This window comes from Anas acuta, chromosome 14 (assembly GCF_963932015.1).
Source record: "Anas acuta chromosome 14, bAnaAcu1.1, whole genome shotgun sequence".
Lineage (NCBI taxonomy): Eukaryota > Metazoa > Chordata > Aves > Anseriformes > Anatidae > Anas > Anas acuta.
The window spans coordinates 15,693,122-15,705,870 of NC_088992.1; the positions used below are offsets into that span (position 1 = coordinate 15,693,122).

General features: G+C 37.7%; 1 protein-coding gene across 5 annotated transcripts in view; it reads left to right on the forward strand.

Moving 5' to 3' along the window:
* The window catches only part of SLIT3 (slit guidance ligand 3), a 522,497-nt gene that overhangs the window by 348,370 nt on the left and 161,378 nt on the right, over positions 1–12,749 (forward strand). For all 5 annotated transcript variants that reach the window (XM_068697690.1, XM_068697688.1, XM_068697686.1 and 2 more), the window contains 2 exons: positions 5,894–5,965; positions 11,687–11,758. In XM_068697690.1, coding sequence (XP_068553791.1) covers positions 5,894–5,965; positions 11,687–11,758 — 144 coding nt within the window. The remainder of the gene's footprint in view (positions 1–5,893; positions 5,966–11,686; positions 11,759–12,749) is intronic.

Sequence of the window (12,749 nt, forward strand, 5' to 3'; positions counted from 1 at the left end):
ATGTCATCCTGTTTGTCTGTACAGTGCTTGGCAAAAAATTAAAATACAGCAGAGTTGGTGGATTTGTAGTGTGTCTGACACTATAAATCCAGCGTTTGTTAGTGTGACCAACTGCTCAACTAGTGACTGGTGTCAGCTTAAACTAAACTACTAAAAGCTGTAGTAGGAGAGAAAATCCAATATCACCAGCACCACTTTTAAATGGACACCATGGTATCAGGGAACACATCAAAACATCTGGTTTCACTCTGAAAGACGTCTTTTGGTGGGCGTTATCGATATAACTTCCTAGATAGATTTATTCTGAGAAGTCACTTCATTCTTAATAGGATTTTGTCCTTTGCAGATCTGCCCTGAGTTAGGTGAATAGTTAAGAAGCAGTCCTTTTAAAACTACAGGATGAGCTTGACAGCTAGGCCCTGAAAATCAACCCCAAATATCAGAATGTGAAGGGAAACTCTAGTTGTCACCTTGTATTAATACAGGCAGACAGTTTACTGGCTCTCAGTTCTCCAGTTCCTAAGGCAGAGAGGCAGGCTCAGTGAGAGAAGGAGTTATAATACATATTATTAATTTTATTTGGAAGTCATTCAGGCACTGTGATGAAAGGTAGCAGTGTAAAAGTCTTGGAGAACCACATGTGTTTAGGGTTTTTATAGTGGTGGTAGAGTCTTTGGCTAGGGTACAGACTACAGGTTTTAACTGTCTGTTAGTTAAAACGAGCAGTAAGTGTTGAGATATTTAAAATGCTGAATGTCCTTCCCACCCAAAGCACTATGTCTTCTACCTGTCAGAGAGCTGAGGGGTGAGACAGAGTCACAAAAAAAGCTGTTTCTTGGTAGTGTAGGTCCATAAACACTTTGTAAAGCAATGGGTCTACAGGTCTTCTGCCTCCTGCTTTGCAGGAAGTGCCCTGCACAGTGCTGCAGTGTAAAGGGCAGTGTGACTTCTGCATTCTTCATTGCAGGATAAGCCACAGGTGCTGACAGTGCCACTGCAGTACGGGATTCCTTCCTACCCAGCGAGGCTCTCTCCTGTGTAGTGCTGCCTTTGGGTAAATACCACAGTGCAGCTACCTGAACCTGCTGTGGATGGAGAGGCAAGAAAAGATTCAGGGCAGAATTTGGCTCTAGTCCCAAGACAACTGGATTTAAGAGTGATCTTTTTCTCTTAGATACTGAAAATACATTTGTGAAATTTTCATCATTAGAGTGCAAAATGTATGATAAGATATGTAAGTCAAAAATATGAGATAAATGGAAAGTAACAGTCCAAGCAGCTTCTATAATCCAGTTGTTCTCCCTCCCTGGCAAGGACAAACAGGCTCTCTCCTGATTGTTGCATGCTCGAGAAGTTTCATCCTTCCTAAAGGAAGCCCATCCTTGGGCTGTGATGTACATGTGGGTTACTTCCCCCCAGTGGTCCTTTACTGGCTCCCTGAAAATCCGTGCTTATAGGGCAGGAGCAAAGCAAGTGTCCCATCCTTCCCAGAGGTTGCGTGCATCCTCCCAGACGTGTGTGCTACAGGTTACTGCTGCACTAACCTGACCTTAGGCTTTCTCTCTCCTGGCGACTGCTTTCAGTTATTGGCTGTCCGAGTGATGCCGGCCTGAAGAGCCCCAGCACAGGGAGCGGAGCGACGTGATCCAGGGAGCAGTCTGGCTCATTCACTCATGCTCTGTCTCCCAGCAGGGAAGCTCATGACTGCCCAGTGCAGAGGGACTTCTCTGACACATCTCAGGCAAGAGCTCGGTGGCACTGTTAATAGAGCATGGACGTCTCATTTGTAGGCTCTATTCATGTGACAGCTAAGAATTATCAGTACTGATGCTTCACTCCCTCTCTCCTTTTCTCCAAGCTAGTGATTTGTCTATGTTATGGGTAGGCAAGCTTGACAAAACATTACACATTAGCAGCTGAGACGGTGTTTGAAATGGGAAAATTGCTAGCAAACTGCTCCATTAGAGACCCAAGTAACAAATTCTTTCTTTCCCTCATTGAAAGAGAGATAGTTAAGGCCCCAAATTAATACGGCTGTCTCCCCCACTCTGCAGGGGGAATCACTCTTCAAGACAAATGGCTCCGTCATCCCCCAGAGCATGAGCCGGCTCTGCAAAGGCTGCCTAGGGAGAATTTTTTAACCTTTGTGTTTTGCCATCCTGGGTGTGAGCAGTACAGGCGCCAGATGAGGAGGTGATGAAAAGATTTGCACCTTAGTGAACTCTGAGATGGATTAGCATGGGAATTTGAGTGCTTATTCTTTGCTCTGGGATCATTTGTCATATTTAACTGCATAGTTCCCCCTCTCCCCCCCTTTTTTTCCGATGTGTTTACTTTTTGCTCTCATTGCTGCAAAGTTATTTAAAAAGAGTGGGAAAAAGGAATACTTTATCCTGTCTAGCATCATGTTATTACAAGAAAAATGTATCTGAATCCACTGGGTCCACATACTTTCCAATCTCTGATAATATATTAGAGAGGAGAAAGGAAATTGTTCTTGTCCTTTGACGTTGTTGTCGAAGCCAATAAAATAAAGCATTGAGAGGCAGACAGCATTGCTGTATGTCAGAAGGGGGGAGATATGCTTCAATTCATTGAAACGATACAGCTGCCAGCAGGCAACATGGCACAGTGAAATGGGTAACTGGAAGGAGGAACAAAAGCCCAAGAGGTTTGAACATGGCCCATTTATTTTATCAGTTTTGTGAATTCTACTCGTGGAGTCTTTTAAATGAATCTTATTATGAAATACCAGAGGAAAATCAAGAAAAAATTTTATTGAGTTTTAAGAAATCTTTAATGTGGCAGACAGTAGTTCAAATGATCAAAGTTTACACTTTTAGGACTTTATCTCTTGTACAAAGCTCTCAGATGTGTTGTAAACCTAATTTATAGTATTACAAGTTATAGTATTTATAGTATTCCAGTGATACACACAAAAAATCAGCTTGCTGCTTTGCACTAGCACAGGTTGTTTTTGTATGACAGCACTTCATAACATGTAGGTGTAGACAATGAAAAATGAAGTTTGCACAGCTCTTTTTGTAGGTAAACTAGATAGTTCTCTCTGAAATAAAATGTAGCTGTGAAATTTGGACTAGCCTTTCACTTTAAAAAAATGACAAGACTTGATAAGAAGTCTGTTTTTACTTTATTTGAAAGATGGCACCTCTAGCAGCAATGTTACCCATTACAGCATGAATAACGTTGGTTTATAATTAAGTCTTCATCAACTTGAAATTGCCAACATCCCTTCAGGCAAAACCTAGTGTTTCCTAGAGGTTGTTAATCCTGTACTGGCCTTCACATGTCATTTATGAGCACAGACAGCTCCAAGTATTAATACAAAAAATGTGTTTTCTACTATATTATTTGTGTAACTGCATCGTGTTTTTCAGCTTATGTGTTTCAGTCTATACATGCATTTATGAAAAAATAAACTGAAGTCAGACTAGTGATTCATACTTTTTAAGTACCTGTTTATGTAATGCTGCACTTTATTTAAGGCTTCAAGGTCAGCTGCATTTTGTTCCCAGTGGGAATCCACCTGAGAACATGCCCTGATGACAGAAGCTCTGTCCAACTTCTTGTTGCCTTTGCGGTAGCAGCTGCAAAATGTAGTGCACTTAAACCATGTATTATGTGGAGTCTTCAGTTCTTCTTTTATGAAGAACTTCATACAATAAAAAAAAAATAAGGCAATAAGGTGAAAATCTAGCAGCAGAAGACAAGAGCCTTGTATGTCTATTTGTATACAGGCCATCTGCTGCAAATGGTATAGGAAAGGAGGAAGAAGTCATCCAGGGAGCTCTGTGAAACAGCACTTCTTCAGTATTCCTCTCCACTTTATCTAGAAATCTCCTTTATTGCTTGGGCTGTGACTATTCCGATTTTGACTTTTTTGCCCATCATGGGGTTATTTCTGGGTGTATTTCTACTTCTGAGTGACTGAAATTTCCTTGGAATTTTGAGCAGTGATAAAATGGAGCCATGTTTCCCTCTGCCACTGTACTTTGTCACTGCAAGGGCTGCTCTGCGCCTGTGTGCAGTGTGTGAACCCCCAGTTTCCATCCATGAGGCAAAGAATCTGATGAGCTGGGCTCTCTTTTGTTCCTAGAAGTGTCTACATAGAAAGACTTGGGAGGAGTTAAACACCAAACTGGCAGGCTGACAAAAAGCTTTTATGGGAAGAGTATGTGTACTGCTAATTCTGGTGACAAACACCCAATAATAGTAGTGTGCTGAAGCTTTCAGCAATTTGCATTTCACTGTGGACTTGCCAGGAATGATGCATGTTATATTTAGACCAACTGGTAGGGAAGTCTCAGAAACTAATTCGAATCACAAAACAAGGAATAGAATTAACTCTGCTCACAACCTTTGCAGTAGAGTACTACAGAAATAAAATAAAAAGAAAAAGAAAAAAGGCTGTGCAATTGACTGTATGAGTATCACTATATTCATGATTTAAGTAGCTTCTTGGAGTATAACTGAGCTAGTAAAGTATCTTATTTTCAAGGGGACTTTTCTTTTGTCTATTGAAAGCACAGATCAACTGAAGGATACGCTGTGCAGTAGAGGGCTGATGGGCTGTGCACATTTTCCCTGCATTCTTCCAAAGTCCTTTAAAAACCATGATTTACTTCTTTCTGCATCTCATTTTATCTCCATTCCTGTTTTTTTAACATTTTTCTCTCCTCTGCACTGCTGCAGCAGCTCTAAATGCGTAGAGTGATTCATTCCTCCATTCCAGTCTGTTTTTGCATTTCAATTCTAAACCATTTCCAACCACAGATTTTTGTTATTATAAGTGTTTGTTTCTATCACATTTCTGGAAAAGAAAAATACACAACTTTTAGTAAGAGCTAGGTAAAATCAAATTTTGCTTTCAATTCCAAGTGTGATTGTAGAATTTTAGCTGCCATGGACATTAGAATTTGTTGTAGGGGGGTCCAGTTTTACATTTCTAATTGAGATGAATATTTAGGGTTCATTTGAGGAGAAGACAGTCTTTTGAGCAGGTATTTGGGGATCTCGCTGTCAAAGGCTTGAAAATGTTTTTGTGAAGGCACAGAAATGAATCTCAGTGGTTACTGGATGTGGTATCTTAAAGCTGCTTACATTTTGTTACTGATATCAGCATTTATGCTATTCTGTAAAGAATATTTCTTTCAAATCATATCTCAGAAATGAGAACAGTAGCTTTTTCATTTAGGCTGGGCTATATTTTAGAACACTTCCAGTATTTGTTAGTTAAAATTGGAAGACACGGTCCTTTTTCCTCTGTCCCTCTCAAAATTAAAAATCTGCATTTATACCGCTGTGCCTTCCACATTGTTTTGCAGAAGTATTATTAATGCAAGTGGTGGATACAGGGAAGGAATTTCAGCATGTTCCCACAGATTGTTGCTCCTGAGTCACTCTGGTAGTATTATTAATCTGCTCATTAAGCTGTCACAAATAGCATAGCTTGCAGTTTGGATAGCTGCCTACTATTTGCAGAAGCTGGTCAGGGGAAGCTTCTGTATTTTCTACCTTAATTTTGACTAAGTAGTAATACAATACACCTAAGTTTGTTTTTTATTTGTTTGTTTGTTTGTTTTTTAATTTCATGAACTTTAAAGATGCAATTTCTATATCTTGTGGCTTTTTTTATGTACAGGTTTAATGTAATCAGTGAGATGAATTTCTTTTCTAAGGAAAGTTATTTCCTCAGTATTTTTCCTATTTAGTGCCTTTCAAAAAAAAAATCTCTTTCACATATAAACCTCTATAAATAGCTTTATACTTGTACAAAAAGAAAAAAAAAAAAGTTGTAATTTTTAATGTAATTCCTGTCCTACATTTGTGCATTTAACATGTATATTCCTTTTTTTTTTGTTGTTGTTTTCAGACGTTTGGAACAAAACCTCATCAAAATCATCCCCCCTGGAGCTTTTACCCAGTACAAGAAACTAAAGAGAATGTAAGTCTTACTGATAAGGCCAACATACAAGAGCAATCTTGAATCTTCTAGCTTCAAGTTCAGCATTTAGAAACATATTGGCAATTTCTATGTTGAAATCACTGGGGATTGCACAAATAATCTCTTCAAAGTGTAAGCAACAATGGAATTTGGTTCAGGATGCCTACCAGTGCATGAAATCCTTTATAATGGTTAAATTCACTTTCTATTAAAAATGATGTGAGCTAATCAACTGTTAGTCTGTTCAAAGAAATCTGTTTCCTCAGAAAAGATTTTAAGTTCTTTATTTTTCTCTCATTCATTCTGGTTTCTGTTCAGAACACTCCATTTAGCTGACCCAAGTTTTAGCAGGAGTACGTGTTCTTGCAGAGTGGTTAGGACTTTTGTAGTGCATTCATTTGCTTGATTGTTTACAAGAAAACAAAGAAGCTTGCTGGAGCTCGTTTTCTTCATTTCTTAATTACCAGTAGATATACAGACAATTCTTCCCATATTAGTTCTTGTGTAGTCTGATTGGATTAAAAAAAAAATTATTAATAATAATAATAAAAAAAAGATAATCTTGATTTGTAGCAGCACTCTCATGCAGATAACCTGGGTATTCTCTTTGGTCTTGCTTTTTGTTTTTAAGTGATATATAAGAAGCATTGTGACAGTAGAACTATAACATGAGAGATATTGTGACAGCAGAACTATAATACAGACAATGGTAAAACAAGTTACTCCTGCTTCACTGTCCTATCAAGATTTTGATGGACACCACTGGACCATTAACTTCCAGAAGTCATTCAGACAGTGTACTCAGTGCTGAGGCTGAGAAAAAAAAAAAAAAAAAAAAAAAAGGTGCCTTTTACAGTTGTTGTTTTCCAACATATTTATTAGAATATTTACTAATATTTACTAATTTACTAATAATTTACTAATATTTACTAGAATTAAGAAACTGTCAACTCATTTGACAAAAGGCTACTGAATCATCAGATAGGTAATGCTTTTGGAAACTGAAATGAGCCTGCGCTGTAACATTGGATTTGAGTGAAATTACTGTTTTTGCCACTCCAGAGTTATCAAATTCCTAAAGCTGAAGAGCTGTAAAAATGGATCTTAATATTTAACTGGTCAAATCATCAATCTTAGAGTCTCTATTCTCCTGTCTTACTTTCAATATAGCTGTATGTATTTTTAAAGAAGTACTGTATTAGATAGCAAGATAGTAATTTCATTGAAAAATGATGGATCCCTTTTCAGTGACCTAACTTGTAATTTTTCCATAATTAAAGTCACCATTTGAGTTCTTTCTGAGGTATAACTAATTTTAGATTTCAGCAATGTTTTACTGTTGTTTCATTTTTCATGATTTGTGGACTCTAGCTTTATGGGACTTGACAAAAAAAAAAAAAAAAAAAGTTTAATTTGACTTGCTTCTCCAAACCGGTGTGCCAGTTATGTGAAATGATTAATATTGGAATATAAGAGTAGGATTCTGTTAGCAAGTTGTGTTAACAGATTTCCGAATTATTATTGGCATAATCAATGAGATCTGAACTCATAGTTAAGTAAGTTATCATTCCAGATGATCTCTATCAATGCTTAATTAACATAGCAGTGTTTTCCGGAAGAACTTGGGGTAGATAGATAGGCTGCAGAATGTCCCATAACAGACATGGTGTTTTGCCACGTGGTTATTGACCTGTCTCCTTGTTGAAGTTTTATTGCTGCTGGACACAGGCTCTAAACCAGGCATTACATCGTACATGAAGTTTAATTAAATACAGTTGATCAGTGATTCGAAGAGATAACGGACATTATCTTTTCTGTGTGCAAGAATCCCAGCATTATTAACACAAAACCATCCTTTGGTCAAGAAATTACCCCTTAAAATAAAAGAATTATTCATTCTTTCCCATTTAGGTAATAGCAAGACATGCTTGATATCACTGAAGTCTTTATACTTTCTTAATTTCTTTCACGGTAATTTCTGTGAGTAGTGTAATAGCAAGAAGTTTATTGATTTCGTTTGTACCCAGAGTGCAAATGAATAAATTTGTTTTTCTTCTTATTATAGATAATATTTTGATAGAACTCAGAGGATAATATTAACACAACATTGTGAATCATATTATTGTGTTCTACTCCTTCTTGTGAGTACATATGGTAGAACGGTAGGGATACAGACTGCTCACTTGCAGCAGTCTCAGTATCTTGATTATTCACCGAGTATTTCCTGCAAGATGATGCCATTTCTTTTTCTTAAATAATTAGATAACTGGCACTGGTTTATAGGTAAGAGCCGCTTGTCCAGGATAATCTTCACATGACTTAATAAATCGAGATGGTTGTAGATGTGTGTATATTAATTTAACTTTATATTTGCAGCTAGCTATAGTTATTTAGAATGTCTCTTCAGGAACTTCCAGGGTGAAGAGTTGAAATCTTTTGTGTGTCGTGGACTTCTCATAATTTCTCACATCTTCTCACACAATAAATTTAATGAAGCTAAATGTATCAGTCTCAGAATGCAGATGTGGCACCTGTAGGATTCAAACACACAATTGAATTGCATAATCCAGAATGATGTTTCCCCTGATTTGAAGGGAACGTTACAACTCCTGCTCTCTGCTCAATAACCTCTAGTAGAGGTTTTATGGGCTTGATTGAGGTACATCCCAACCTAGCCCAGACATGCCTTCTAAAATATATTTGCATATCACCTGTTGTGCTTGTACTGTAGTTCAGTAACTTCTAACCTAACAGTACCAAAGTTTATGTCATTCCTTCACATTTTGTCTTTGCTTTTCTGAGGCTTTAAACAAACGAGTTTGTAGCACAAGACTAACACACTTTGAAAGATGTGGCTGTACCTCTCTAACTCTAGTGCTTGTAATGACATTTTGTGTTGTCACATTCATTTTACTATATCTTAGCCAAAAACACACTGAGATTTCAGTCTTCTCAGTAGCTCTGTGGTGTTGATACTTCTGTTAAGCAGCTTTTAAAAGCTAAAACATTACATGACGTGGATTTTTACTGAGTACTCTTGTCAAATAAGAATAGTCCACTTTAAAATATATAAGATTATCAACTAATGTGTTTCTAATAATGCTAGTCAACAAAGAGGTTGTTCATCCAGTGTTATTAATAGTTTTGCATTTGGCTGAATCTAAAAATAAATGTTTTGTTTCAAAACCTTTTAAAGTAAAGACATTTAAGCCAATGTATTTTGCCATACAGTCATATGTTATACAGTGACTCATAGGGTATCCTTCCTTCCTTGCTTCAAAGTTAAAAAACAATTTGTATCCCTAACTGGTAACAGAGTACAGCCATGCTCCAAGGTGTGTTAAACAACCTTTTGAAAGAAGATCATCTTCACTGCACTGTCAGAGCTGCAGGGAGACGAGTGTGATGTGACTAATGTATTCCCTGCCTGGGTGGAATCCTGATAAGTTCATTACATTTCCAGCTAAAGAGCCACAATTCCTCTGAGTGATTCAGTAATACCGTAAACTATGGAAATGAGCCCTGTAAGGCTTAAACTGACTTAGCTGTGCAGGTTAGAAGAACCCTTATCTCTTTGTCTTGATGTAAATCAAGCACAGACTAGGAAGATCTTACCGGCCAGCAGCGGACTAAAGGAAGGGAACAAAAGTACAATGACATAATTGAATCCCTTTGCCTCAGTCAAGTCAGAAGGAGATGGAGCTTCCTTTTCCAACAGCAGTGGAGCTTGGGCTCTAATGGAAAGGAAATAATGTGCCTAATTATCTTCTAATGCTGATTGTAGTGCATCTGCATGAAGTAGGTAAGAGTCATCACCCAGCATGGCATTTATGCATGTTCAGACACCATTAGTTATATACTCATTAGCATCCAGACACAGGAGAGAGAAAGGATGGAAATGTTGAAATGTAGCAAATCAATAAAATAGTGCTGAAATACTTGTTTCCAAAAACTAGATGACCCCTTTCAGATCGTCGTTGGTCAGCAAGCTCATGATTTCATTTCTTTGTGATAGGTTTTACTATTCCCTAATACACAGATAGCACAAATTCCCTCCAGACTTCTGCTTACATATGAATTACTAGACCAAAACCATCAAATGCTAGCAGACAGTCTAAACAGATTTAACAAAAGGTATAAAAATACACATACCTATTTTCACTGTCACAGACTTGGCTGCTGTGAGCTGAGCTGAAGAACAAGCAACCTTCACCAAATGTTCTCCTTGTAGGCAGGATGCTCAGACAGAAAACACCAATAAGTTGCAGAACAGTTGTTTCATGAGCCTTAAAAAAGAACCAAAGAAAATCCCCCTTTATGCAGCTAGATTTGAAAACAGAGGAATTAAATGATTATTTTTTTTTCCAGCAGAATTTATGCCTCAAAACATGTGTAAAGTCTACTGACTTTCTGATTACCAAGTTCTTTGAGGAATGTTTATTTAGTGTCAATCTGGGATTGTCAGCATTTGACCCAGCAGACAAAAAAAAAAAAAAAAAAAAGTATGAAATACTGCATTACTACAGCCACAGCCATCAATGAAAAGATTTGATACTACTGATACCAACTGTCAGTGAATGCAGCCAGGTGGCTGAAAGTTATGCCCCTAGCTAAGCACCTAGCTGTACTGATTGACAGACCGATTGGTTTGCAGTGACAGTCATGATAAGGCACCCAATTCTGAACGGTATCCCAAGCATAGTAAATTTGGCTCCATATATAAAAAAATAAAAAAGTGCAGTCTGTATTTGATCTCTGTATACATGGTTGGTTGTGATTAAAATTGAAAGTTGTTTTGATTTGTTTTGTTTTTTCAAACCAGGAACTCACTTTCCCTAGCAAATTACAGCATTGTATAACTGAATTCCACTTCCATCATAGCTAGAATATTGGTGGAGTCTCACTGGGGCTCCCAGCAGCAGGCTGCAACATGTTGAGTGCCCCCCACAATGCCACTGGCATCAGAGGTTCATGGGTCCTTTCAAATGCTCTAGTGTTTTCCTTTGCATCTGAAAATCTGGGCAGCACTGCCGTTGCTGCGTCAGTCCTCTTCTCTCCTACTGCACCAGATCATGGTCATGGCAGATTTTTGTACTGCTTGTTTTCTCCAGGCCATTACAACCCAAACATCACTGGTACAGGGCTGAGCTCTGTGACACGGGCACCTGCTTTGGGTGTCTGTGCCTCTCCTCATCTTATCTATGATTTCACTTAAGATCAAAATACAGTCATCTATGTTTTTAAGTTAGCCTTTCATCCCCACATTTAAACGTTCAAACGTTCTTTGAACGTTGGTACAGCCTGCCCCACATCCCTGAGGGAGAGCTTGCAAAGAGTCGCAATGCCACCTCCGTTATTAATAGTTCTTAAGATGGTTTTACCAATAGGTTTTATTCATTGGGCTACCTCACTGTTGTTGTTCAAAGCTCTTCATAAAACTTTTATTTGTTTGACTGTCCATAACATTATCAACAGGAGAGCTGCAACATGTTGAGGCTTCAGCCTGTCATACTGACTGATGTTTTCTGATTGTTCCTGGAACTTGCATATCTGTGTTCTTATGTGGTTTGTAATTTCTCTGAGGTAGTATAGTCTTTTAGTTCCATTTTTGTACCAAGTATATTCTTCCAAAACACCACAGTTATAAAAGTATTCAAGCAAAACTATTTTCATCAAATTTGAATTTACAAATATTCTTTTAATCCCCTCTTCTCTTTACAGAGACATCAGCAAGAATCAAATATCTGACATCGCACCTGATGCATTCAAAGGCTTGAAATCTCTCATTTCATTGTAAGTAGAAAATAGAGCTGAATGAGTATTTGGGGAGAGCTTGCATGTAAGAGAAATAAAAATGATAATGTGCTGTCTGGGAGAACTTATGTTTCTGTGAGCAAATGCCAACTTGCATGAAGAATCTAATCTTTTGAAAATGAAAAACTGGTCATGAAGGCTGGGAGAAGGAACTGTTTGCACATCTCTATGATTTTTTTTTAATAGTTGAACACCCCCAAGTTGCATTAGTTCATCTACTGTACTTGTGCACCTGCAGGCTAATCCATGCCCTCCAACTCATCATGGCACAGAAAAAAACGTATCACAGCTCAAATGTGTTTGATGATATTAATCAGGGTACAGAACCAAGATTGCACTTTTGTGTTTTTTCTGTTATGTTTTTTTTCAAACTAGCTAGGGAAAAACCTGAGCTCTTAAGAAAAAAGGTTATATTTCTTAGCTGTAATTACTACTTTATTAAGCTGGAAAGGGACTAAAATATTACTTCATACAGAAGCTAAAATGAAGGTAGGATCTCTTGACAGCCACTCGTTTCTCTTTATAGAGCACAGAAACTGTTTGTAATACCAAGCTGTATTCAAATGCAGTGATATTTCAACCTAGCTATTCACAGCACTATTAAAACAGTGAAGCTTTTAGTTGGTGAAACAGAGCAATACAAGGTCAGAAGCTGCGTATGGAGAACGAACAAGAACAGAGTGTTGGAAAAGAGGCCTAGGTGGAGACAAGAGGGTAAACTCAATTGTGCTGATATTTAACTCCATTAATTTTAAAGACAGTTTTAAAACGTTTGGCTCATTCATATAACAGACCATCATTTTTAAGGCTGTAGTTTATTTCTAAAAGCTACCATAGTGTTATTCTCTGAATGCTGGGTAGTTCTGACAACCTATATAACTTGTTGTCTAGATCTACTATTAGAAGGCTGCTTAGTATTAAACTTGTATTGCAGGAAACTTTGAGGCAGGATGCAGAAGGATGGGCGTTT